The 25,775-nt window shown below is 46.0% G+C and overlaps 1 protein-coding gene and 1 non-coding gene across 6 annotated transcripts in view; both read right to left on the reverse strand.

The window, feature by feature from the left end:
• Positions 1-340: 340 nt before the first annotated feature.
• The window catches only part of Nap1l4 (nucleosome assembly protein 1 like 4), a 44,356-nt gene continuing 18,921 nt past the window's right edge, over positions 341-25,775 (reverse strand). For 4 of the 5 annotated variants that reach the window (XM_045157540.1, XM_045157543.1, XM_045157556.1 and 1 more), the window contains exons 7-15: positions 21,465-21,599; positions 19,283-19,354; positions 15,673-15,812; positions 13,403-13,548; positions 11,081-11,103; positions 10,494-10,613; positions 7,174-7,203; positions 6,139-6,195; positions 341-1,441 (exon numbers count right to left, since the gene is read on the reverse strand). In XM_045157540.1, coding sequence (XP_045013475.1) covers positions 1,403-1,441; positions 6,139-6,195; positions 7,174-7,203; positions 10,494-10,613; positions 11,081-11,103; positions 13,403-13,548; positions 15,673-15,812; positions 19,283-19,354; positions 21,465-21,599 — 762 coding nt within the window. In that variant the 3' untranslated portion in view covers positions 341-1,402. Of the gene's footprint in view, positions 1,442-4,443; positions 4,482-6,138; positions 6,196-7,173; positions 7,204-10,493; positions 10,614-11,080; positions 11,104-13,402; positions 13,549-15,672; positions 15,813-19,282; positions 19,355-21,464; positions 21,600-25,775 lie in introns of all 5 variants that reach the window. The other variant, XM_004654229.2, reaches the window with a different exon arrangement.
• On the reverse strand, positions 18,625-18,747 carry LOC123457869. The gene has a single exon (XR_006635228.1). It is a non-coding gene; the product is annotated as a small nucleolar RNA SNORA54 (small nucleolar RNA).

The following is a 25,775-nucleotide window of genomic DNA, read 5'->3' on the forward strand; positions in this document are numbered from 1 at the left end:
TTTGAGGTTAGCTTGGGTTAGCATGAGACTGTCTCACTCCCACCCACTAAAAACGATCGTCACATATGGATCTCCTGGATTCTAATGTATAAGATATGGTTTCAGATTGCAGTCACTTCTCTGAGGCTTTCTAGCAGGAGCAAGGGTCTCTGTGACAATGGGCAAGAGACTGCAGGTCCACGGGCAGAAACTAAATACAGTCTCTTCCTAAAAGTGAGGTTTCAAAAGCTCAACAACCAAGTGTGAAATCTGAAGAATGGAGTCTTGGATCTGCCCACTCTCTGAGGTGTCAGTCAAGAAGGGTATTGGCTGCCCACAAACAGACACACCCACACAGCACTCACTTCTTGTCTCACAACTTTAATAGAATATCCTAACTATTCTGTACAAATTGAAAACACCATGTTCAGTTACAAATGTGTCATCAGGTAAGGCTGAACGCACTCTACATGCCTGTCACTGTGGGCATGGCTGTTGCTGACTGCCAGAGACCACAGCCACACGCTCCGAAACCCCACATGCCAGCCACCGACTGGTCACCAACCCAAGGGCTTTGAGATAAGATGAGCGAGGGGTCCAGGAGCTGGCATGCACACTGCAAGCTGAGAAGCTATTCTGTAGGCCAGCAAGCCCTAGTGAGAGAAGGACTTCAGCCCCCTGGCTATGACCCCACACCCCCCAAAGGCAACACATAGCTCATATTCTGCATGTCACAGAATAGCTCCTGCCCTCCCCAGCTCATGACAGGAAGTAGCAGTTTCTTCCACACAGGCCTTGCTCCACTACATGTCACATCCTCCTGGTCAAGTCACCAACATGGTCTCATAAATGGTAAGGATGAGGACACTGTGAGTTCACAGTCCTCCAAGCACGAATGAATAAATAAATACGAGGACGAGCCACCACGGCCCTGGCCTCGGGTGTGCATCACAACCCACACTCTGAGAACACGGCCTCACTTGACTAGCTGTCCAGAGAGGAGTCAGGCACAAGGCTGGAGCGGCTTCGCACACAGCAGTTCAGTGGCTGGAAACAGTGTGGTTTCTTCAAATCAGGAAGGGCTGCAGAAACAGCACCAGTAGGCTCCACCAGCTCCAGGTGTGACCCCAACCGACCCTACGTGGTGGTCTTCAGGGTCTCCCCAAGGGCAGGGCTGGGAGAGTCCAGGGCTGCAGGCACCAAGGCCGCAGAGGCGCTAGAACTAAACCTCCTATTCTGAAACGCAGTCCAGTTGCCACTGTACAAGTTAAGCAAAATCAGAAGGAAAGGGAAAGGTGGAGGTGAAATCATGCACTTGAAACGGTTAGATGTCACAGCAGTGTCAACAGGATTGGCCCCCACTGGCGGGCCTGGGTCCTGACAGCCATCTTCTAGGCAGCCGACCGCCCACAGGTCCTGCTTTTCACTGTTGTTTGCACTCCGCAGGCTGACTGGGTTCTTTCTGCAATGAGAGAAGAAAGGCCTTGTAGAGAACAAAAAACCAATGCCACTCACCATCTTTCCAACCCACAGCCAAACCAAAACTCAAAGAGTTCATTCATTCTTACCAAAACGACAGATACCACAGACTTTTAAAAAACTGGTATACATACAAAGCCAATTTCCCAGAAAACATGTCGAGGCAGGGCTGCTTTTTGTTTTATCGACAGGAAGCACTAGCGCGACAGAGGTCTGCTGGGGTCGCAGACAGTCCCCACTTACAGGCTGCGCAGCTTGTGTGGAGCCATGCCCGCCTTACGCCAGCAGTCCTCTTATAAGAGCAGCTGTCTCTGGGCACACTCACACTCTGCACACTCACGGAGAACAGCACCCAAGTGCATTGATACTCCAGTGGCCTATGGTGCGGCTGCAAAGAGCCAGAGTGGCTCTTGCTAAGAGCTGTGTACCCATTCCTGTCCTCCCAGGGCAGGTGCCTAGAAAATACCTGGGGTCCAGAGGAGGAAAACAACTTCAATAACCCAACACATATAGCTAGCATCACCTTTTAACTACATTCAGAAGCTGAAAGTACGTGTGGAGGCCAGAAGAGCTGAAGAATAGACAAAGATAATATTGCTGTTTCAGAGCCAAGAGGCTCTGCAACCCCAAATACCTGGGAGCTACGACTAAGAATTACTGTGACTTCCAAGTATGATGACACATACCTACACTCTCAGCTCTTAGGAGGGTGAGGCAGGAAGACTGAATTTAAGGTCAGTCTGAACTACTCAGTGAGACCTGGTTTCAAAAGAGGCTTTAAAATGTAAAATAAATAAATAAATAATAAAAATCACCACCTGTAACAGGCATGCTTATAGGGAATCAAAGAAAAACTTGCACTACATGAACCTCCAGGGTACCATACTTCCTATGGAGTAAACTGTAGCCTTACTCTGAGAAGTCACAATGAAGGGATAAAAATAGCTATATAGGAAACAAGATACTTAAAGGAACCTTGGCCTGGTCTGAGCTCTGCTTCTAAGTGAATAGGAAGAGAAGGAAGAGAAGTATGCCTGAGCCCCCAGGTCAGACCCTGAAATCTCTGTCAAGCCCAGGGGCCTTGCAGGCTGCTCAAGGAACCCAATCCAAGGACAAAATAAACCTGACCAACTGCAAGCTAAAAAGATGCCTATGAAGGGCAGAAGCCCTAATCAAGGCTGGGCTTGGAGACAGTTCCATGCAGTGGCCAAAGAACTAACACGCCCTCCTCTGGAGTAGAGAAATGGAGTGCCCAGGCAAGCTCAGCAAAGACAGGAGGGAAGCAGCCAAGCAGTGCAGAGGGAAAGAGGAAAGCATGTTTCCAGAAAGTGGGGGTCGGAATGTAAACCAGAGGCTGAGGGTGAGGCCCTGGGCTCTATCTTCCACACAAGGTGCTTTATAGATATATGTGGCAGATGAGAGGCGAAAGCCTTGACATCTCCACACTGAATTTCCATGTCACAGAACACACATATTCTGCATTTTCTCCTGTGCTGCAAAAGTGAAGTCATATTCAATCACAAGAATATCACACCCCTTAAAGCCAAGGCTTAGGGTAGAGGTCAGTGGTACAATAGATGCTTATTAATTACACAAGGTGGCCTGGGTCTAAACCCAACATCAAAAGAATCCCAAAACAAAGGACCCAGTAACTTAAGTGATGAATGCCAGTAGAACAGAATCTTAACTGATGAGGCAGTGGCAGACTGCTGGTAAGGCAAGAAGCTCTAAGGTAGGCATGTGTGTGGATGGACAATGCCGTGAGAAGCACCCCCACCAGGACAGGAAGCAGGACACACTGGAACTACTGTATATGGGTTACAGAGCTCTGGAACGTCAACAGTCTAAAGCAAAACTGACATCTTCTGTCCTGTCACTCAACGCTAACATGACTCTTAAGGGAAGACAGCTAACACTTTAAAATGTAGCAACTTAGCCAAGACCAAGCTCACCATGGAATGGTAATACAGGGTTTTGACAGACCACAATGGGGCTAAGAAGGGTGGAAGAGGGGTCGTCTATGGTCCACTATACCAACTACATGTCAAAGCCTACTATCCAGGCAGTGGCCACCACCCAGGGTGCTGCTTCTTACCATGGCTTTGGTGAAGAGTAACTCTTAAATATTGATGTAACATGCACCTAGAACTTGCTCCCCAACCCCCTTTCCAAGGCAGGGTCTCACTCTAGCCCAGGCTGACCTGGAACTCACTCTGTAGTCCCAGGCTGGCTTTGAATCCACAGCAATCTTCCTGCTTCCCAAGGGCTGAGATTAAAGGCAATTGCTTGGATGAAAGCCTCAGATAGAGTTCTCCAAGGGCACCAGGCCAGAGGACTTACAAGGCCATGCAGCCATTCTGGCCAACCCTTTAAACTTGTCCCTGCTTATGCCAAAAGGCAGAAGTTTATCAGTGGTACCACTGGTCCTGACCTTTCTTCCACCTACCACATCATGTACCAGAAGTGAGCACCCCAAAGGGAAAGGCCTGTTACTGACAAGAGCCTCTCCTACCTGCCCAAAGGACTAGGGAAGGTCCCAACTGAACAAGGTGGAGGTGGTTCCCACACTCACATTCCCCATCAACTTCACAGCAGTGTTTTTTACTGTCCATATCCTAACAATGCCAGGGCCTTCTGGGATTCAAGAACTCTTCTTTGGTCATCCTACCAGCTGCTGACCCCCAAGGCCTCTTTCCTAGAAACAGTCTCCAGTGACAATGCCACCTGAGATACAGCCCACTGCTTGGTTACCAAGAAACCCCAGGCTCAGTCAAGCAGGAGCCATGTCTAGTTGCCCCGTTGGTTTTATAAACACAGGTAGCTAACAGAGCACTATACAACCAACACTTACAAAGTCCTGAGACAACCCTATCACCCACCCAGCATGACTGTACACCTTCCTGTGTGTCCCTCAAGTCAAAGCAATGCATCAACGTATCAAATACAGACAGCAGTTTGGAAGTTAGTATGAAGATTCCACCTTACCTAGAAACGTATGAATGATTAACAGACAAAAATTACACCTAAATGGGGAAAAAAATTGAAAGGAACTGTCAGCATGAAAGAAAATGAAACGCACAAAATTATACAGGCAGCAACAGCCACATTCTCATGATACAATGGGGCTTTGAGGTACCGAGTGGGACAGATTCATCACAACAAAGCTCTCCTTCAAACATGGTCACAACATGCCATTTTCACTTTCCAATAACTTTGGAGGGTGCACATACCGTCACAGAACTGTCACATCTCCATCCAAGGACAGCAGGACAACCCCTTGGTCTGTCCATGCCAGATGCTCTCCATAGCACCCCATCAGCTACTCTGGTTTTAGTTACTTCTCCCCATTCAAGGCAATGGGGCAGGTTGCCTGTGGTGTGATGTACTACTTTACACTAACCATCCTTAAACACCTGGGCTGCCAGATGAGAGGCTCTCTTAGAAAACAGGGACATGAGGAGATAGTAGACTGTGCAGGGTGACAAAATGGAAGAACACACAACAAAGGAAAAAGAAAAAGGAGAGGGTAAACCACAGACACAGTGAAAACAAGCACAGCAGAGGCCAAGGTGCAGGTGCCAGCACTACGTCTAAGGATGTGCATGTGGCAAGCTGTCCCTCATCCTGCTAACTGCAACAGTGACGATGTGTGTTCACTCACAGCCCACCGGGCAGAAACAACCCAACACACAACAGTTGGTCCTCAGCCTCACCAGGCAATAGAGTCCTTGTGATGCAAAGGCAATCTTTAGAGGGGCACTGTCACCACAAGCTTACTCCCAGAGTGGCATTTGTGTACAGAGAAGCATCTTTCTCCCATCCTTTCTTTCTCCAGGGTAAACATCTGTGTGCGTATGTTCACAACAGCGCTCTCACCACAGCACCGGGTCACGGCACTGGCAGCTTCCAGCGTACATTCCAAACAGGCAAACAAGGACAACGAACGAACACCAGCCGGTGGGTGAGAGAATGCACAGCACAAACACTGGGGAAGGGTGCACTCTTGACAGCCCAGTGCACACTCCTCTCAAACACAGGGCAGCTGCATGCTTCACCTGAGCAGCTCAGGTGTCAGCAGTGTGGAGTGCTAGCTCCCCAACTGGACTCTCCTAAGGCCACAGATAAAACCAAACAGATAAAATTGGTCAAGTGGCCTGGCCTGTTCATTTGTCCTTTAAATCTGTTTTCCTTAGCATATCTTTCTACTTCCTTTAGATCAAAAGAAATACATGTAATTACTTCTCCCCGCCTCAACACAATGTTTCTGAGGTGTTGGCAGTGTCATGTACTTGGACATCTTGTCACTATGCTCATTCTCAGCAGCAGTACCTAGAGTTCCACTTCGTCACTCATTAACAACACACTATTCCCAGGCCCTGTGTACATGCACCCTTCTCTGGATACTCACAGGTGATTCACACTGCCCATTAATCAATCCCTTAGAAGAAGGTAAGATCTGAAAACTCTGGCACTCTGTTCAATGTGCTTAATGAGATAAAAGTATGGTGCAAGAGCTGAGAAGTGTTTTCCTGAAAGTAACATTCCAGCGATGAGCCTGTCCTCACCCAAGTACTTTCCTGACATGCCATATTCTTAGCTTCAATGGCTCAAAGTGGGCAGAATTCTTAAGAGTCCCACAGTGTAGCACCTGTGGGCTTAACGAGCCCTGAAACAACTAACCTTGGGGTTAACTTCGGCATCCTCCTCCTCTTCTCCCTCCTCATCACCTTCCAATTCCTGTGTTTAAAGGAGACAAAAGTAAAAGGGGACCTAGTAGTTGACAGTGTGAATATGAACAAAGTACATACATGCAGATGCAATGAAACCACTTATTTTGTACAATTAATACAAGATCATCTAAAAAGTAAATTTAGCCAGGTGTGGTGGTAAGAAGTTTGCTGTCAGTTCAAGGCCAGCCTGAGGCTACACAGTGAATTTTAGGTCAGCCTAGGCTAGAGTGAGAGCCTACCTCAAAAACCCATAAAAGTAAATATTTTGTTTGTTACACTCCCAGAGGTAGAGTCTCACTGTAGCCCAGGCTGGCTTCAAACCTAGAGCAAACTGCTTACCTTAGCCTCCCAAATACTAGGATTAAAGGGGTTGTGTTGGGCTGGAGAGATGGCTTAGTGGTTAAGGCATTTGCCTGCAAAGTCAAAAGATCCTGGTTCGAATCCCCAGGACCCACATAAGCCAGATGCACAAGGGGTGCATGCAACTGGAATTCATTTTCAGTGGCTGGAGGCCCTGGTATGCCCATTCTCTGCCTCTTTCTCTCTCAAGCAAATAAAAAAAATTTAAAAAAAAAAAGGAGTGTGCTACCACACCTGGCAAAAATAAGATTTTTTTAAATGAGAGGGGTAAGGGAGGGGAATCATGTCTAAGGACTAATTTAGACTCATTTCTTATGGTGTCCACAATCCACAAACCAAGGAAAGCAGTGCTTTGCTTTAGACAGAAGCCAACAATTCCTGTTCACCAGTGATCACATTAATTCCTGTGAGTGATTATGGGCATCATTTTTTTCCTGATAATGCTAAAATAAACACACTTATTAAATAACTGGCCAGCAAAACCAAGCTCCATGGGCAGCACTGTGTTAAGCAGGGTGTCAAAGCAGGCACACCACCAGCCTTTCAATTTCTCACTCCAGGCATAAAAAAGCCAGCAGACAGACAGGCTCAGAGAGTAACAACATTTCATGCAGCCATTCCTTACCTCCTCCTCTCCTTCCTCACCTTCTTCAAACTGCAGGGGAAACCAGAAAACCATTAGGTTCATAAAACCATGGATATCTCTAGATGCCTACTCATTAGCCCCAGTCACATCCAAGGAGAAAAGGAAGCCCAGAGCTGCCTGCTGGGCAGGGCAGTGCTGCCTGGCTCAGTATGGCTGAGTAGCCATGTGCATTTGAATAGAAATCTTCCCAGGATGCAGGATTAAGGTTGGGAAGGGGTACCAGATACAATTGGGGACCTGGCTATGCAGGGAAAGTCAAGAAAATATGCAGGCAAAGTGATGAATGTATTTCTTCTTAATATTCTGCAAGGCTGAATTAAGTAAACAAATAATATAATTTTATTGCATGTAGGGATGTTGGTATTTCATACCTCAAACAAGGGGGAAAGGAATCTTTATTAAGCAACATAATAAAATCTTGGTGTTCAGGTTTTTTTTTTCTTGTATGTGTGTGCAGACACCGACAGAAGTCACAGGACAACATTTGGGCCAGTACTCATTCATCTTTCATCTCATTTTGAGACAAGGTTTCTTTGGATTCCCAGTACTCTGCTGCTGTTCTTTTGGGATTACAGAAGCCTGCCGCAGCTTGTGGCTTTCTAGTATGGGGTCTTGGGATCAAAATGCCGTACTATGGCTTAAGTGGCAAGCACTTCATCCACTGAGCCATCTCCGTAGCCCCGGTGTTTAATCCTTAAATAAATAAAAAGGTAAAAATGCATCGGGGCTTGGTGGCACAAGCCTTTAATCCCAGCACTCGGGAGGCAGAGTAGAAAGATCACTGTGAGTTCAAGGCCACCCTGGACCAGAGTGAGACCCTACTTGAACACCCCACCTCCGCCAAAAAAAAAAAAAAAAAGACACTCACAGGAAATCCTTTAACATTGTGGCCAGGATCTTTTGTCAATGTCTTATTCCTTCAGTGCACTGCTGGTCAGATGTTAAGCTCCCAACGGGAGGCTGACCTCAAAGGCTAAGTGTGCTAGTTTGAATGTATGTGCCCCATAGTCTCAGATGTATTTTTTATTCGTGTGGGGTGGGGATGGGGTTGAGGGAGGGACTCACTCCAGTTCAGGCTGACCTGGAATTCACTATGCAGTCTCAGGGAAGCCTCAAACTCACAGCAACCCTTCTACCTCTGCCTTCTGAGTGCTGGGATTAAAGGTGTACACCACGGGCTGGAGAGATGGCTTAGCGGTTAAGCGCTTGCCTGTGAAGCCTAAGGACCCTGGTTCGAGGCTCGGTTCCCCAGGTCCCACGTTAGCCAGATGCACAAGGGGGCACACGCGTCTGGAGTTCGTTTGCAGAGGCTGGAAGCCCTGGCGCGCCCATTCTCTCTCTCTCCCCCTCTATCTGTCTTTCTCTCTGTGTCTGTGGTTCTCAAATAAATAAATAAAAAAAAAATTAAAATTGAAAAAAGGGCTGGAGGGATGACTTAGTGGTTACGGCGCTTGCCTGCAAGTCCAAAGAACCCAGGTTCGATTCCCCAGGACCCACATAAGCTCGATGCACGAGGGGACGCACGCGTCTAGAGTTCACTTACAGTGTCTGGAGGCCCTGGGGCTCTCTTATCTGCCTATTTCTCTCTCAAATAAATAAATAAAATATTTAAAAAAAAAATTGAAAAAAAAAAAAAAAGAGCCCTCGACAGGGAATCAAGGAGCTCATTAAAAAAGGTGTACACCACCATGCCTGGCTTTCTGGTATTTTTTTTTTTTATTTTAATTAAGGCTAAGCTTCCTGCAGCCTGCTGGAGGGGGCATGTCACTGGGGGCAGATCAGAATTCTAGCCCAAAGGTATGGAGAACAGTGAAGTCTGGGGGTCCCCGCTTGTAGCTTTTTGGTGGTTTCTCTGTGTTTGGATCTATGAAAAAGGGACAGCTTCTTCCACCATAAATGGTACTTCCCTTGGATGTGTAAGCTAGAAATAAATCCCTTCCACCCATAAACTGTTTGGCTGGATGTTCATCCCAGCACTGTGGAGCTGACAAAGACACTCAGGTGAACCCATCACTAGTGGCTGAAGAGCCAAGGCACACAAGAATGCAGTTGGATTTTCATTTATGCACTGGAAACCACTCATATATTCTTTTGATACAATGTTACGTGGGCCTTGAAAGAATCCGGCCATGCTGGTGTGGCCCACCTCAGGCAAAACCAAAACCTGCTGGCCAGCCTCAAAACTCAATTCTGCCTCAGATTCCTTAGTGCCAGTATTACTGGCATGTCACACCTCACCCAGTTTAAAGGGGAAAGACTTTGATATTCTCTGTTTTAGGGAATTCAGATCTGAGCTGCTCTAGTGCTAAGATTCAAGTACAGTACTTCTCCTTTGAGAAGCCTGTCTTATGGAAAGATGGGGGCTAGTACAGCCTGTCCCAAGTACACTTCACATTTGCAGAGAACATAGGACAGGCCTAGGGAAGTCAGGCAACCTCCTAGTGCTGGTGTACTTAGCAAGAAATCCCATGTCAAGTGCTATAATTAGCCCCATTTTACAGATGAGTCTCTAGTTACTGAAGGGTAGAAAGAGGACTCACTGGAGCTGCTGGATAGGAATTGGCACTACTAACCTCTCGACCAGTGCCTATTGGCAATAAATGCATGGAGTGCCTGAGTGACCCACACAGGGAGATCAGGCTCTGCCAAAACACTTACTGGCACTGGATTCAGGCTGTTTGTGTCATAGCAGTTTCAAGCATACTGTGAGACAAACCCCAGACCTTAGTTACATACAGCTCTTGGGGTAAAGCCATGGTTTGGGTTGCAGAAGTCGTTTTGTAGCAAGTTGTCTAGTTTTCACTAATCTGTTGGGGCTTCTGATAGCACAGTGGGGCTCAGGTGAGGTCCAGTGGCCTGGCCCTTCTCCTCATACTTCTCCCGATGTGTATAAGCCATGAGGCCTTGCTTTTTCCAGGGCTAGAAGTGATTGTGGGGTCAGGGAATAAAGAAGCAGCTCTGCATTGGTGGCCAGTGGCAGAGGCTTGGGTCTTAGGCTGATTAGGTAGCAAATATAGACTTTGCAGTGAAGGGAGTTCACAGAACAAGGTGAGGTAAGTCATCAGGCCTACCAGATGGCTGATAGACTGCGTCAGACACCTACTTCTAGTGCTGCTTCTAAGGTTCTCCTTTTCCTATTCTACTGTTGCAAACACAGAAGAGAAGTGGAGACCATGATCTGGTTGATGATGGAATATAAAATTTTAGGCCCTGGAACTTCCCAGGCCACAGTTCAGAACCTGTTGGCCCCAAGTAGTAGTACCCAGGTGGCCACTTCACCACCCCCAGGCCCCACATACATTGTCGTCATCCTCTATGGCCTCCCCAGTAAAGTACAGCACAGCCCTCGGCACTATCCGCTCACGGAAGAAGTGTCCAATTTCAAAATCAGAGGCTAGTGTGAACTCAGAATCTTCATCCTGAGTGGATAAAACCAACATGTTAACTCACTTTAGTGGAATAAACCATTCATTCAGCCCCTCCCACAGCCCTCACTTCTGGCTTACTGGTCTTTGTAACTCCTACACTGTATGGTGACAGTCAGCACATACTCAAAGCTCCTTAAAATGGGCCTTAAGTTAGTGTAAGCTTGAGTTTCAAAATAACTTGAAAGCAAAAAACAAAGCAGGTTGAAGTGCAGGGTTTCTTCACCCTACCCAAGTTCTAGGGATACTAGGGAACCCAGTTAGGGACTGAAAGGGAGGCATGAAGAACACCTGTCTATGCTTGAGGCAGACATTAGGAACATACACTTCTCCCCAGCCCCAGGGTGTTAACTACTTAAGCTCCTGGAACAAAAGGCCCAAGAGTGAATTGGCACGAGTAGATGCTCATGTGGGAAATATAAGACTGGATGGGAAAAACAGCACTTTTGATAATATCTTACCAGTGACTCTCCATCTCCAGAGGCTGGAAGAAAAATGAAACAGGTTGTCAACATAGTGTGAACCTAAGTTTTAAAACCCACACAGGAGAAGCTTAGGTAGCAGTGGACTTGACATAGCCCAAGGGCTCTTAGACCCCACTGAAGCTCTGTCTCCCCACCAACACTTTTACAAGCTTCATCTATCATCACAACTACAGCTAGCCCCAGGCCCCTGTCAGGCCCAGCCACAGAAGGTCCTGGCTCAGAAAGGCCTGAGAAGGCTTAGTAGTTAAAGCCTTTTCAAAGCCAAAGCCTGCAAAGCCAAAGGACCCAGTTTCAATTCCCCAGGACCCACAAAAGCCAGATGTACAAGGTGGCACATGTGTCTGGAGTTTGTTTGCAGCAGCTAGAGGCCCTGGCACACTCATTCTCTGAGGTGGGGGAGAGGAGGGAGGGAGAGACGGACGGACGGACACACACACACACACACACACACACACACACACAGAGACCCGAGAGAAGTTTGAAAGACCAGGGAAAGAAAGGTGAGCTAGCTGCCCCAGGCTGGCCATTTAATGAGTTAGTGGTCGTTGAAGGTAAGAAGAGACTGAACTTGTGCCCCACAATCCAGTCTGTGTGGAGCAGTGCACTTGGGATAATGGAAACTGTACTCTACCTGTCATTGAGGGAGAGGAAGAGTATGCAAAGTGCTTGCCAATGCTACCTGCAGAAGGTGCAACTCCTTGCCTGAGGCTAATGCTTACTTGGGTCAACACACAAGACCATGAGACTGAACCAGTAAACCAGACAAAGTAGCAGGACATCTCACCACACTCCAAGAAGCTGAGCTGCCCCTGGCTAGCAACACATTGTAGTTAAGAGCCCCAGCTTTAAGCAGCTCATAAATACTTGATTCTGCAGGTTGAAGGACCCAGTAGGAGCTGGATTAGCTACCTAGTGTCTCCTTCATTCCCATCAGTTTGTTTTTTTTTTCTCCTTGTTCTTCTATCCTCTTGTTCATAGCACACCACCTGATACTGCATTATATACTCAATTTCTTAAATCAGTTTTGTGGAAGTAGAATTCTCAAGTCATAAAATCTCCCCACTTGGAAGTAGGTTAGTAACTCAGTAAATTAATTTCCAAGTTGTCACCATCACCCTAAATTTTCCACTTCAATTACCCCACCCCCAATTCACATTTGTGTATCCTATCAATCCCACGTTTCCTCTAAAATTTATATTTAAATCAGATTTAAGAAAATTTCCCAAAGAGGCATTGACTCCAGGACTCAAGGCTTTTTAAAAAACTATTTATTTATTCGAGAGTGACAGAGAGAGAAACAGGCAGAGACAGACAGATAGACAATGGGTGTGCCAGGGCCTGCAGCCACTGCAAACGAACTCCAGACAAGTACACCCCCTTGTGCATCTGGCTAACGTGGGTCCTGGGGAATTGAGCCTTGAGCTGGGGTCCTTAGGCTTTACAGGCAAGCGCTTAACTGCTAAGCCATCTCTCCAGCCCAAGCACTCAAGGCTTTCTAGGAATCCTATGAATCCCACTCCAAGGGAATCACATAGCCATCATCTGACATGCCAGAGCAGGCCCCAATATGGATTTCCTCAAACAGAAGACCAAGAACAAAACATGGCTATTCATATATCTCAAAACAAACATACCTTATATTGTCTATGTTCAAAGTCAAATCATAGAAAGTGGCCATTACATTAAAAACAAAAACAAAAAAAACCCACCAGACTGGAGCCAGGTACACAACTTCAACCCCAGCACTGGGGAGGCAGAGGTAAGAAGATCACTGTGAGTTTGAGGTCAGCCTAGGACCACATTGAGTTCCACGTCAGCCTGGGCTAGAGTGAGATCCTACCTGGGGGTGGGAGGACCTCACAAGACTGGCCTATAAAGGGCAGTGTGATGGACAAGTGGACCAGACTCATAGACAAAGGAAATGTCAAGAGCCTAGCCCCACCCCCCCCCAAGCTGATTCAGCATTAGGGGCAGGCATTCATGTCAAATGATGGTTTCTCTTCATACCATGGTTCGACATCACAAGGCAGTCTGGTCACATCTTATCATGACTACAGACTTATCTTGAGATTTGAAGAAACTTCAAATTGAATGCAGCCATTATTCCGTAAAGGTCCCAACTTGACTTTACTGCTCAGAAGATCAACAAGAAGCTTCAAAAACTATGGTTCTGCCCAGTCTTCCAAAACAGAAACCTAAGAACTTGCATAGGACTTACTTCTGAGGGACAGCTAACAATATATCAGGGGAATGAACCTATTTCATGCAACTCCATACCCAACAGCCCAATTGACTTGCCTTTCAGGGGACTGAAGAAGTTGAAAAAGGACTCATTGGGCACTTGCTTTGTAATCGTCCTAACAGTGCCCCGACCCTTATGCTTCTGCTTCTTCTTGATGGTTTTGACGGTAACATTTTTTCCTTTTTTCCAGTCAATTGTGCACCTGCAGGGGCAAGATTGTGGTCATGAACACAAAGCAAGCACAGTTCTATGCTACACCTGCATTTTTTGGGGGGGGGGGTTGAGATAGGATCTCACTCTAGTGCAGGCTGACTTGGAATTTACTATATAGTCTCACAGTCACCTTGAACTCAGTAATCCTCCTACCTCAGCTTCCCAAGTGCTGGGATTAAAGGCGTGTGCCACCAAGCCCAGCTAAGCCTGCACATTTTTGACAACCAAGTACAAGACTCCCAAAGTTAATCTGAAGGTCCACTGAGAAAAATAAGCTGGTTTTCTCATTGTGGGTATCACACTGGTCCAAACCCTCTAGTTCTAAAATGACTATGACATTGCTTTTCTAAGATGCTCTACAAGGACAGTGAAATCTCTTCTGAGACAAGGCCCCATCAAATATGCCCAATGCTCAAGAACTTGTCACTTGCTGTCTTTGAATACCCAGGGAATTACCATTCAAGTACCCCAAATCTTAAGTCAACTACATGAGTCCACCAGTAGGGGTCATCGTGAATGTTGATGCTCAATGCAGACCACAGGCTTGGCAAGCATGCTTTTGACTGTCATCTTGCGTATTGGTGACCTCTAGCAGCCACTCAATGTTTGCTCAGAGACACATGAGAAAGCCAGGACCTCTCACAGGACAGATCAGCCCTGAGTTAAAAGATCTTTCTGAATTACCCCAAGCATTTGAATCAAGAAAGATTTTAATAAAGCCCAACTACTTACATGGCAGCATTCACAGCAGCAAGCACTTGCTTCTAGTAAAGGTGCTTCAACTCATCTACAAAAGCTCCTCAGTCACATCCACCCATAAAAATTATTTCTAAAGCAAGTAATTCTCCAGAGTAGTCTACAGAGACTAAAACTGACATGAGGTAAACTACAAATACACAGCCAATTTCCAAAGCTATGACCCAAACAATACTGACTTGCACTTCTGTGATTGGTGAACAGAGCTGAGGATAAAGATCAGTGGAAGAGCACTTGCCTAGCATGCATAAGGCCCTGGGTTCAACTCCCCAGTACTAAAGAAAATACATTCATGTTCTTCCATCTCTAAAATAAACAGCATATAGAGCTGGAGAGATGGCTTAGTGGCTAAGTGCTTGCCTATGAAGCATAAGGACCCTGGTTCGAGGCTCGATTCCCCAGGACCCACGTTAGCCAGATGCACAAGGGGGCACACGTGTCTGGAGTTCGTTTGCAGTGGCTAGAGGCCCTGGCGCACCCATACTCCCCTCCACCTTTCTCTCCGTGTCTGTCGCTCTCAAATAGATAAATTTAAAAAAAGAACAAAAAAAATTTTTAAATAAACAGCATATAGAAAATCCACCCTCCCCCCCAATACAAACTGAGTATGTGCCTACATGTTGGTCTGTGAACTTTGACTAATCTTTCCTTTCCTTTCCTTTCCTTTCCCTTCCCCTTCCCCTCCTTCCTTCCTTCCTTCCTTCCTTCCTTTCTTTCTTTCTTTGTTTTTTTCCCCCGAGGTAGCGTCTCACTCTAGCCCAGGCTGACGTGGAATTCACCTGTAGTCTCAGAGTGGCCTCAAACTCACAGCAATCCTCCTACCTCTCTGCCTCCCAAGTGCTGGGATTAAAGGCGTGTGCCACCGTGCCCAGATTTAGCCACACCAGACCTACAGGTTCTCAACCTAAAAACTACAGTATTTAAATCCTGCTGAGCTCTTAAGTAGGTTCAAAACTTTTTAAATTTCCATTTTCTATGTGAAGGACAGCCCTTGGATGTGGTCTCTTGCCTTGCACCTTGTTTGAGGTAGAGTATTTCATCGTTCACTGTTTGCACCAAGCTAGCTGGGCTGTGAGCTCCCAGGGGATCCTGTCTTCCTACCTCCTCTCTCCACAAGCACACTAGGAATACAGACAGCTATGGCATTGCTTCTACCTTCTAGTGTGGGGTATAGGGATTTGAACTCAGGTGTTCATGCTTGAGGGGCAAGTGCTTCATCCATGAGCCATTTCCCCATGCACTATTCCCACTGTCTGCCTTTTTGTTTATCTGAGGCAAGTTCTTGCACCCCACACCTTGTTCTCTCTTAAAATTCCAGAAACATTCCTGCTTTTACTTCAGAAAGATATATTCTTACCCATCACAGTCCACAATTTCAGGACCTTCAAAGGAAAAAGGGTCAGCCTTGTCTGGCTCAGACTTCATCTTGTACGTTTTGGTCAGGACAGGATTGGTGAAGTAGTCGTTGGGTTCAAAGTGGAACTCTAGCACAAAAGACTGAAGCAAAACCCCAGAGTAAGCACTGCCTAGTATTTGAAAAAAGCTTAGTCCTAGGTCCCATGAGCACAAAACTCAATGGAAATCAGCACCCAGAGCCCAGCCCAACCCCTGCATGTGAAACCTGGGTAACATTCTGTGTGTCTCAGTAAAAATGGAATTCATGGTGGGAGTGGGTGGCAAGGATAAAAAGGGATTGTTCGCTTACACACTGCAGAGCATTTAGAAAGCACATGCGGAAGACCAGGAACACTTAGATCAGACAACAGCAAGAAGACCTCAGTCAACTCACAGGGCAAACAGGATGTCCTTTTCTAGGGACAAATGTACTAAAGTACTATTAAGGACTGGCCTATGCTCTAGGACACTAGATATACTCAATTACCACAAGCAAATTTATCAAGAGCAGTGTGGCAGCTCTGAAAACAATATTCCCTGAACTATAAATTGTCAAGTATAACTCCAACAGAGATGGAGTGAACTGAAGGAATTACTTAACTGCCCAACAGCAGTCCAGAGAGCTAAGACTGCTGCCTCCAGCAGACCATCAACACACTAAGCATACCCGATCTTACATACTTCAAGATGTAAATTTAGGCTCATTTTTTTGGGGGAGGGGGCACTCAGCAGAGTATATGTTTGTTATTTTCGCCAATGGACATTCTGAGAAAGAGAAACACATACAGATTCTCTGCAGTTGTTGCAACTCTCTACTCTAGGTTTATAATTTTTTCAAACTACAGGGTGAAAAAGATTTTACTAGAAAGGAAACACAAAAAATACTGCCAGCTAGACTGCACAATGAACAACAGTAGGGCTCTAAGGCTCACCTTCTTTAACCTAGTGGTTAAAAAAAAGGAATCTGCACCCGGGAACCACTAGCCATCGAGACAGAGGGGGCTCACATATGCTCATGAGCTGGTGGCATTCTTGGGGAACATCAGGGAGACTACATACAGCTGTGGCCAATGTGACATGCCCTATGCCCATACTGTGAACACAGGTGCGGGGGTCTCTGGAAAGAAGAGATCAAGGACTGGTCAGGTCAGAAGGCTTCTCTTGGAAGTGAGGCAGTTTGGCTTTATCTTCATTAGTATCATTTTACTCTCTCATAACAGTAATTGCAACAGGAAGTGGCCATGAATGCTGAGTTGCAGACAGTTGTTCCTAAAGATGGAGATTTTCAGTCTTCTCTGCATTGGCCTGTTTTGTATGTCACATGTTGTCCACTAGGACCACATGATTTTATTGTTTTGGGGGAGTTTTGTTTGAGATATTCTCTCTATAGCCTACGTTAAGTTTCAAATAGCAATCCTCTTCCCTATTTCCCAAATGCTGGTATTACAAGGCATAGAGACACCATATGTGAGTGATTTGCTTTTTATAGTGGGAGAAGAAGATAGAAAGGAGGTACCTGGTCACAGACCATATTAGGCTCTGGTTATAAGCTACAAGGTACAGGGAGACAAGATTGGCCAAGAAAGTAAAAAAAACAACCAACCAAACAAAAAACAGGATTAAGAAACCCTCAAAGAGGTGTCCAATAAAAGAAAGGAATTAAGCTGGGTGTGGTAATCCCAGCACTCAGGAGGTCAGGATCACCCTGAGTTTGAGGCCATGCAGGGACTACAGAGTGAATTCCAGGTTAGCCTGGGCTACAGTGAAATCCTACCTAGGGGAAAAAAAAAGGGAATTAAAGAAAGAGAACTGATACAGGCAGGATTGGTGACTCATGCTTGTACCTTCAGTACTTGAAAGAAAGACTGAGGCAGAAGCATTGCTATGAGTTCCAGCAGCCTAAAGTATAGTGTAAAGACCCTGTCAAAAAAAAAAGCAGGCTGAGGTTAAGGCATTTGCCTGCAAAGCCAAAGGACCTCGGTTCGATTCCCCATGACCCATGTAAACCAGATACACAAGGTGGCACGAGTATGGAGTTCGTTTTTGTTTGCAGTGGGTGGAGGCCCTGGTGTGCGCATTCTCTCTCTCTGCCTCTTTCCCTCTCCTCATCATAATAAAAAGCAGGGTGAAGGGCTGGAGAGATGGCTTAGTGGTTAATACACTTGACTGCAAAGCCAAAGGCCCAGGTTCGATTCCCCATTACCCTTGTAAGCCAGATGCACAAGATGGCACAGGCATCTGGAGTTCGTTTGCAGAGGCCCTGGCACACCCATTCTCTTACCTACCTCTTTTGTGCGAGCTCTCTCTAATAAATTAAGTAGAAAAATTTAAAAAATCCTCTCTTTTTGCAAATACACACACACACACATTTTTAAAGCAGGCTGTGGTGGTGCATGCCTATCATCTTGGCACATGGAAGTAGCAGGCAGGATGATCATCATTAACTGGAGGAAGCCTGGTCTATGTATCAAGTACTGGGCCAGCCCAGGCGATATGTAGCAAGACCTTGTCTCCCAAGAATAAAAGCACAGCTGGGCACAGTGGCGCACGCCTTTAATCCCAGCACTTGGGAGGCAGAGGTAGGAAGATCACTGTGTGTTCTAGGCCACTCTGAGACTACATAGTGAATTCCAGGTCAGCCTGGACTACAGTGAAACCCTACCTTAAGCAACCAAAAAAACAACAAAGAATAAAAAATAAAAGCACTGACAAAAACATGCAGCATCTCTAAACTGCCTTTGCTCAAGCAGTTTCCACAGGTAGGGTTCATCTAAAGCAAAGCAATCACACAGAACAGGAGGCTTTGGGGTGGGGCAGCCCCTATCCAACTTGTGATGAAGGAATCACTCCCTCCACCCACTGACCAGGGTCCTAGGGCTGAGGAGACAGAGATCCCTAGCCCAAGAACCTCACAGTGTGTCTCCAAGACCTGAAACTGAAAGCCATCAGTCAGTCAGTCATGTGTCACTGGAAATGCTCTAGCACTGGAATGGAACCCACCAGCCACAGCAAGGCTAACAGGTTACGAACAGTGCTCCTGGGAGGTGGAGGACAAAATTGGACATGAGGTATCAGTCCTCTGTCAAGTCAGTCTTCCCAAGTGGAGGCCAGTCCACTCACTCTTGGGAGTGACACTTCACGACAAAGAGAGAGTAGGAAGACTACTTTGTCATATCTGCATTGAGGTTTTAGGACAAATCCTGCACAGGTTTCTCTCCTTGGCATCTGGAGGTCTATGTCAGTCTGTTCATATTTGTGTACCTGAGTTTATTTTTGAGACATGGTCTCACTACAACACTCAGGCTGGTCTTGACCACAATGTGCATAAACCTGTGAGATACTTAGTTTAGTGTGGTGTGTGGAATCACCTCCCCAAGGGACATGGCCATAGCCAGCAGTCCAGACCTGTCTTGACTCCTGCACCAGCTGCTACCTAGCACCTAGCATGGCCCAGTGAAATAATGCCTAGTAAGAGTCTCACTCAGGCCTACCTGGCACTGAGGGACAAGAACTGCATCTCTTGCCCCTGCAGTTCCCTTAGCTAGGCAGAAAGGAGTGAAGTCAATACTCACCATAGGCTGTCCAGGATCTGAAAACTTCACTTTAATATCCTGCAAGTGTTTCAAGATGGGCTCATCATATTCCTGATTGAAGAGAGAAAATTCTATCAGGCTACAAAACAAACCTATCTCCCAACAATCATAGCAGCATGTGCTCCCGCGTGATTCTGTTCTTGTCTAGTAGTAACTTCCAGAAAGCTACTCAGATTTGTTTACTAACAAATTTGTCAGTGATGGTATCTCTGGTTGGCAAGTATAAAGTGCCTGGAACAACTGACAACCATCATGCTGGCCATAGGGCAGCACATACAACATCTGCTTATCTCCAATGCCAGGGCAATCCCACTGCCACCACTTCAATGGCACAGAGAGTAGGCTGCCACCAAAACTTTTGGCCACCAGCACCCCCGAGACAGAACAGAAGGCAAAAATCCCTGGCAGCTAGTTTTCTACTTGTAGCAGTAAATACTTCAAACCCATAGTCCATATCAGAATGCAAAAACCTATCTAAGGTCCAGTGTGTAAGAGCTAACAACTCATATGGCAGCTGTTAGCTTTTAGAAGTGACCACTGCTTAAACTCAAGTTTCCCTAAACCTGTCATTTTTTAAAGAGTCCATGGGGAAAAGCCTTGGAGGAATTAAAAGACTTGAATTTTTAAATTTTTAATATTTGAGAGAGACAGAGAAAGAGGCAGAAAGAGAGATGGGCACAACAAGGCCTACATCCAGCCACTGCAAACGAACTCCAGATGCATGTACCACCTCGTGTGTTTGGCTTATATGATTTGGTTTATGTGAGCACTGGGGAATCGAGCCTCGAACCAGGGTCCTTAGCCTTCACAGGCAAGCACTTAACTGCTATGCCATCTCTCCAACCCAAGACTTCAATTTTCGAAAAAAAATTTTTATTTATTTGCAAGTAAAGAGACAAACAGAGACAGGAAGACAGGGAGGGAGGGAGAGAGAGAATGGGTGTGCCAGGGCCTCCAGCCACTACAAATGAACTCCAGGCACATGTACCATCTTGTGCATCTGGCTTACATGGGTACTGGGAAACTGAATCTGGGTTCTTAGGCTTTGCAGACAAATGCCTTAACCACTAAGCCATCTCTCCAGCCCAAGACTTGAATTCCCCCCCCCCCCCAAGGTAGTCTCCCTCTAGTCCAGGCTGACCTGGAATTCACTATGTGGTCTCAGGGTAGCCTTGAACTCACAGCAATCCTCCTTCCTCTCTGCCTCCCATGCTGGGATTAAAGGTGTGCACCTCCACACCCGGCTAAGACTTGAATTTTTTGAGACTAGTTAGTTAACAGGCATGTTGTCAGTAGCCTCATTACTTGGCTTCAATCCCAAAACTACCATTTAGTCCACTTTGTGAACCTGGCTTGACATGGATACTGGGGAAGTGAACTCGGGCAGTTAGATTTCTGGAGGCATGTACCTTAACGACTCCAGACCCTAGGCCAGGCTGACCTGGAATTCACAATGTAGTCTCAGGGTGGCCTTGAACTCAAAGCAATCCTCCTACCTCTGCCTCCCGAGTGCTGGGATTAAAGACGTGCATCACAACACCTGGCTCCCATATAATAATAATAATTATTATTATTGGTTTTTCTGAGGTAGGGTCTCACTCTAACTCAGGCTGACCTGGAATTCACTGTGTAATCTCAGGGTGGCCTCGAACTCACAGTGATCTTTCTACCTCTGCCTCCTGAGTGCTGGGATTAAAGGTTGTGCGCCATCACACCTGGCTCTCATGTAATTATTTTTAAATAGAACTTTTCAAGAGCAATGGTCAGAACACACCAGCAGCTTAATACACTTTTGCAGCAAGTAAGTGTGCACAAAGGCCAATTGAAAAAATAACAAGCCGACGTGTGTATGCTGTCAGTGCTCCTCACTACTCCGATACCACAGCAAGAACCTGTCAACATGTGTTTGTTTGTGTGTTTGTTTGTTTTGGCGGGACGTGGGGGAGGGGATGACCCTCAGGCTCAGTGCTGCCACACTGCAAGAGAGCATAGAGTTCCTTCAGCAGAGTCCTCCTGACCTGTTGCCCATATGTCTGCCCCTGGAAAGCAACTTTCACTCATTCTGAAGGTCCTCTGGACACCCTGTAAGTAGTGTGTGAGTAGCACCAAAGCAAGTCAGCTCAAGGACTGCAGGAGACCTCCCCGGGAGGAAGCTGCTCACCTGCACCAGCTCACTGAGCATGTCCACATTTCTGAAGATGGTGAACCAGAATTCTGGGATTCCTTTGGGATTTGGCTCTTCTGCTGCTGCTGCTGCTTCTTTCTCAGCTATGACTACTTTATTTTTCATATCTCCCTACAAAATGAAGATGCAAAACATAAATGTTACTGCAAACCCCCCAGCTTATATACAACTCTTTAACATATTTATTTTTCCTAGTTATCATCTCCAAATCACAAAGTTGGGAAAGGTACTTGAGGCACTGTGTTCATGGCTCCGCAGTAAAACTGTACAACAAAGGGAGAACACTGAAGAGATGGAAAATGCCACCAGACTTGGAGAAGGCTGTCCAGTCTGACTTGGTGAGCTAGCTGTCATCAGATGAGAATTAAAAACTGCTTCGCTGCATGTGGTGGTGCACACCTTTAATCCCAGCACTAGGGAGGCAGAGGTAGGAGGAGCGCTGTGAATTTGAGGCCACCCTGAGAGTACATATTGAATTCCAGGTCAGCTTGGGATAAAACAGGACCCTACCTTGCAAAACAAACAAACAAACAAACAAACAAACAAAACAAAACAAAAAAAAAACAGGGCTGGAGAAATGGCCTGGTGGTTAAGGTATTTGCCTGTAAAACCAAAGGACCTAGATTCAATTTTCCAGGACCCATGTAAGCCAGATGCACAAGGTGGCATATGCATTTGGAGTTCATTTGCAGCAACTGGAGAGCCTGGTGTGCCCATTCTCTATCTCCCTACCTCCCTTTCTCTCTGTTTGTTTCTCTTAGTCTCAAATAAATAAATAAATAAATAATATTTTTAACAAAGAGAAAAAAACAAACAAAAAAGCAAGACTAGGGGAATAGTGTGGTTGTTTTCCCAGCATGCACAATCCCCAGCTCTACAAAAAAAACAAACAAAACAAAAATCAATCTTAAGGTTGGTTATGGTAGTGCATGCCTTTAATTTCAGTACTTGGAAGGCTAAGGTAGGAGGATCACTTAAATTCGAGGCCACTCTGAGACGACATAGTGAATTCCAGATTAGCCTGGAATAGAGTGAGACCCTATCCCCTAAAACCAAAACATCAGTAAAAGACATCAGCTTTCAGACTGTACAAGCATGTAATCAAAGCATTACTGCTTAGGTGGAAGAAAATCCCAGGTTTAAGGTCAGGCGCTATTACCCCAGCATTTGAAAGGCAGAAGAAGGATTGCTAAAAGTTCAAGGCCAGCCTGATGTATGTACATAGTGAGACACTGTCTCAAGCAAACCCAAACCTGAAACTGTTGGCTGCAGCATTATCTTCAACAAACTACTTGGCAACTTCAACATGCAGCTCCCAGGAGAGCACACATATGGGTACACAGACCCTGGGCCAACATCAGGTTGGTAATCCAGCACCGTGGAAGAGTCTTACAGTATCACAGCCCAGGGAAAAAGTAGATAGAGGGAAATTAGACAAGCACTAAAGAAATGAGTAAATTCTGGGGTTGGGGAAGTGGCTCAGCAGTTAAAGGCACTTGTTTAAAAACCTGCAAGAAAGATTCCCCAATAGCCATTTAAAGCCAGATGCCCAATGCGGCCCCTCTGTCTGGAGTTGGTTTGCAGTGGCAAGAGGCCCTGGCATCACCACATTCACTCTTTCTGTCACTCATAGATGATTGACAGATTAGATAGATGACGGACAGACACATCCCCAGAGAACAAAAGTACCTGTTGCCAAACAAAGAATTGGGCTGATGAGGGCTTGGGTACGACTTGCTGAAAGAGCACTTGTGAGGGCCTGGGGTCCAGCCTCAGTACCATTAAGAAGCAAACAATGGTTTGGTGTGGTGGCACATGACTTTAATTCTAGCACTTGGGAAGTAGAAGTGGGAGGATCACTGTGAGTTAAGGCCAGCCTGAGACTACATAGTGAATTCCAAGTCATCCTGGGCTATTAGATAAGAGACCCTACCTCAACCCCCCCCAAAAAAAAAGATAAAAAAGGGGTTGGAAAGATTGCTCAGTGGTTAAAGCACTTGCCTGCAAAGCCTAAGGACCCAGGTTCGATTCCCCAGTACCCACATAAAGCGAGAAGCACAAGATGGCACATGTGTTTGAGATTCATTTGCAATGGCTAGAGGCCCTAGTGTACCCATCCATCCCCCCATCTCCTCACTCATTAATAAAGGCTTAGCAGTTAAGGGGCTTGCCTGAAAAGCCTAAGGACCCAGGTCCAATTCCCCAAAACCCACATAAGCCAGATACACAAGGTGGTGCATGTGTCTGGAGTTCATCTGCAGTGGCTAGAGGCCCTGGCACAGCCACATTCTCTAGTAATAAATACAAGGACTGGCGATATGGCTCAGCAGTTAAGGAGCTCGTCTGTAAAGCTTAAGGACCCAGATTTGATTCTCCAATACTCACGTTTAGACAGATGCACAAGGTGGCACATGTGTTTGGAGTTCTTACAGTAACTTGAGCTCCTGGTGCACCCATTCTCTCTGCCTCTCTCTCAAATAAATATTTATACATAAATACACATATGTTTGTGTGTAAATATGTATTTTTTTTTCAAAGTAGGGTCTCACTCTAGCCCAGGCTGGCCTAGAACTCACAGCGATCCTACCTCGCCTCCCAAATCCTGGGATTAAAGGAGTGCACCACCATGACCGGCTTTTATCTTATGTTTTTCAAAGTAGGGTCTTGCTCTAGCATAGGCTGACTTGGAATTCACTATGCAGTCTCAGGATAGCCTCAAACTCACAGCAATCCTCCTATCTCTGCCTCCGAGTGCTGGGATTAAAGGCATGTGCCACCAGCCACCACGGCTGATATGATTTCCAAAAAAAAAAAAAAGAGACTATTCTCTCTTTGCACCTCTTTCCTTCTCTCAAATAAAAAAAAAAAAAAAAAAAAGAAAGAAAAGGCACTACATGGGCTGGAGAGATGGCTTAGCAGTAAGATGCTTGTCTACAAAGCCAAATCCTGTGGTTGGATTCCACAGGATCCACGTAAGCCAACACTCCCCTGCTCCCCCAAAAGAAAGAAAGAATAAAAAAAGAAAGAAACAGGCCAGGTGTGTTGGCTTGTACCTATAACCTCAGTGTTCCTGTGGCTAAATAGTAGGATAACCATGATTTTAGAGCCAGCTTGGGATACTGAGTAAGGCACTGCCTCATAAAATAAAATACTGGTAGCACAGCACTGAAAACCAAACAGGGTCAAAATGGACCCAAATTGAGGGGGCAAGAGCACCTGTAACCAGTGTACTAGGCTGGCTTTGAACTCATGGTGATACTACTACAACAGCCTCAGGAGTATTGGGCTTATAGGTGGGACCTGACTTGTTTCCTTTATTTTTATTTGAGAGGGAGAGGGAGAGAGAGAGGGAGAGAATGGGCACGTCAGGGCCCGTAGCCACTGCAAACAAACTCCAGATGCATGTGCCACCTTGTGCATCTGGCTTACATGGGTCCTGGGGAATCAACCCTGGATCCTTTGGCTTTATAGGAAAGCACCTTAATCACTAAGCCATTTCTCCAGCACCCCCTTGTCTCCTCTTTTCTTAAAAAAATATATTTTTTTTAAAATTTGTATTTATTCAGAGAAAGACACACATACACCACACATAAAATGGGTGTGCCAGGACCTCTAGCCACCATAAACGAACTCCAGATACATGTGCTACTATGTGCACCTGGCTTACCTGGTTTTTGATAAGCTGAACCTGTGTCCTTAGGCTTTGAAGGCAAGTGCCTTATCCACTAAGACATCTTTCCAGCCCATTTCCTTTTAATTTACTTATGTGTATTTTTTGAGGTAGGGTCCATTCTGGCCCAGGCTGACCTGGAATTCACTATATATTCTCAAGGGGACTTGAACTCAAAGAGATGCTGGAATTAATGGTGTGAGCCACCACACGTGGCTTTGTTTCCTTTTTATTTTTCATGTTTGCTTTTTAATGAGCCCAGGCCCTCACCGTGCTCTTCCACTGAGTCATACCCCAAACCCCACCAGCCCAATTTTATGTATGGGCAACAAGTACCTTTGTTCTCTGGCATTTACTTTTGGGGGTGAACAGATCGGTCTATCTGCCTGCCTGAGTCGATAACCAGACCCTATGTAAAGCCGACACTGTGGCAGCTTCTGTTATTCCAGCATGCATACTGCAACGAGAGGCAGAGACAGGAGAATTTCCTGGAAGCTTTTGGACCACCTAGCCTGGCAAAGGGAGCAGTGAACAATAAGAGACTCTGCCTCAAAATGGGTGAGGCACACCTGAAAGTTTTTTCCTGACCCCAACACTACACTATGGTCACACACACA

This window comes from Jaculus jaculus, chromosome 1, assembly GCF_020740685.1.
Source record: "Jaculus jaculus isolate mJacJac1 chromosome 1, mJacJac1.mat.Y.cur, whole genome shotgun sequence".
Lineage (NCBI taxonomy): Eukaryota > Metazoa > Chordata > Mammalia > Rodentia > Dipodidae > Jaculus > Jaculus jaculus.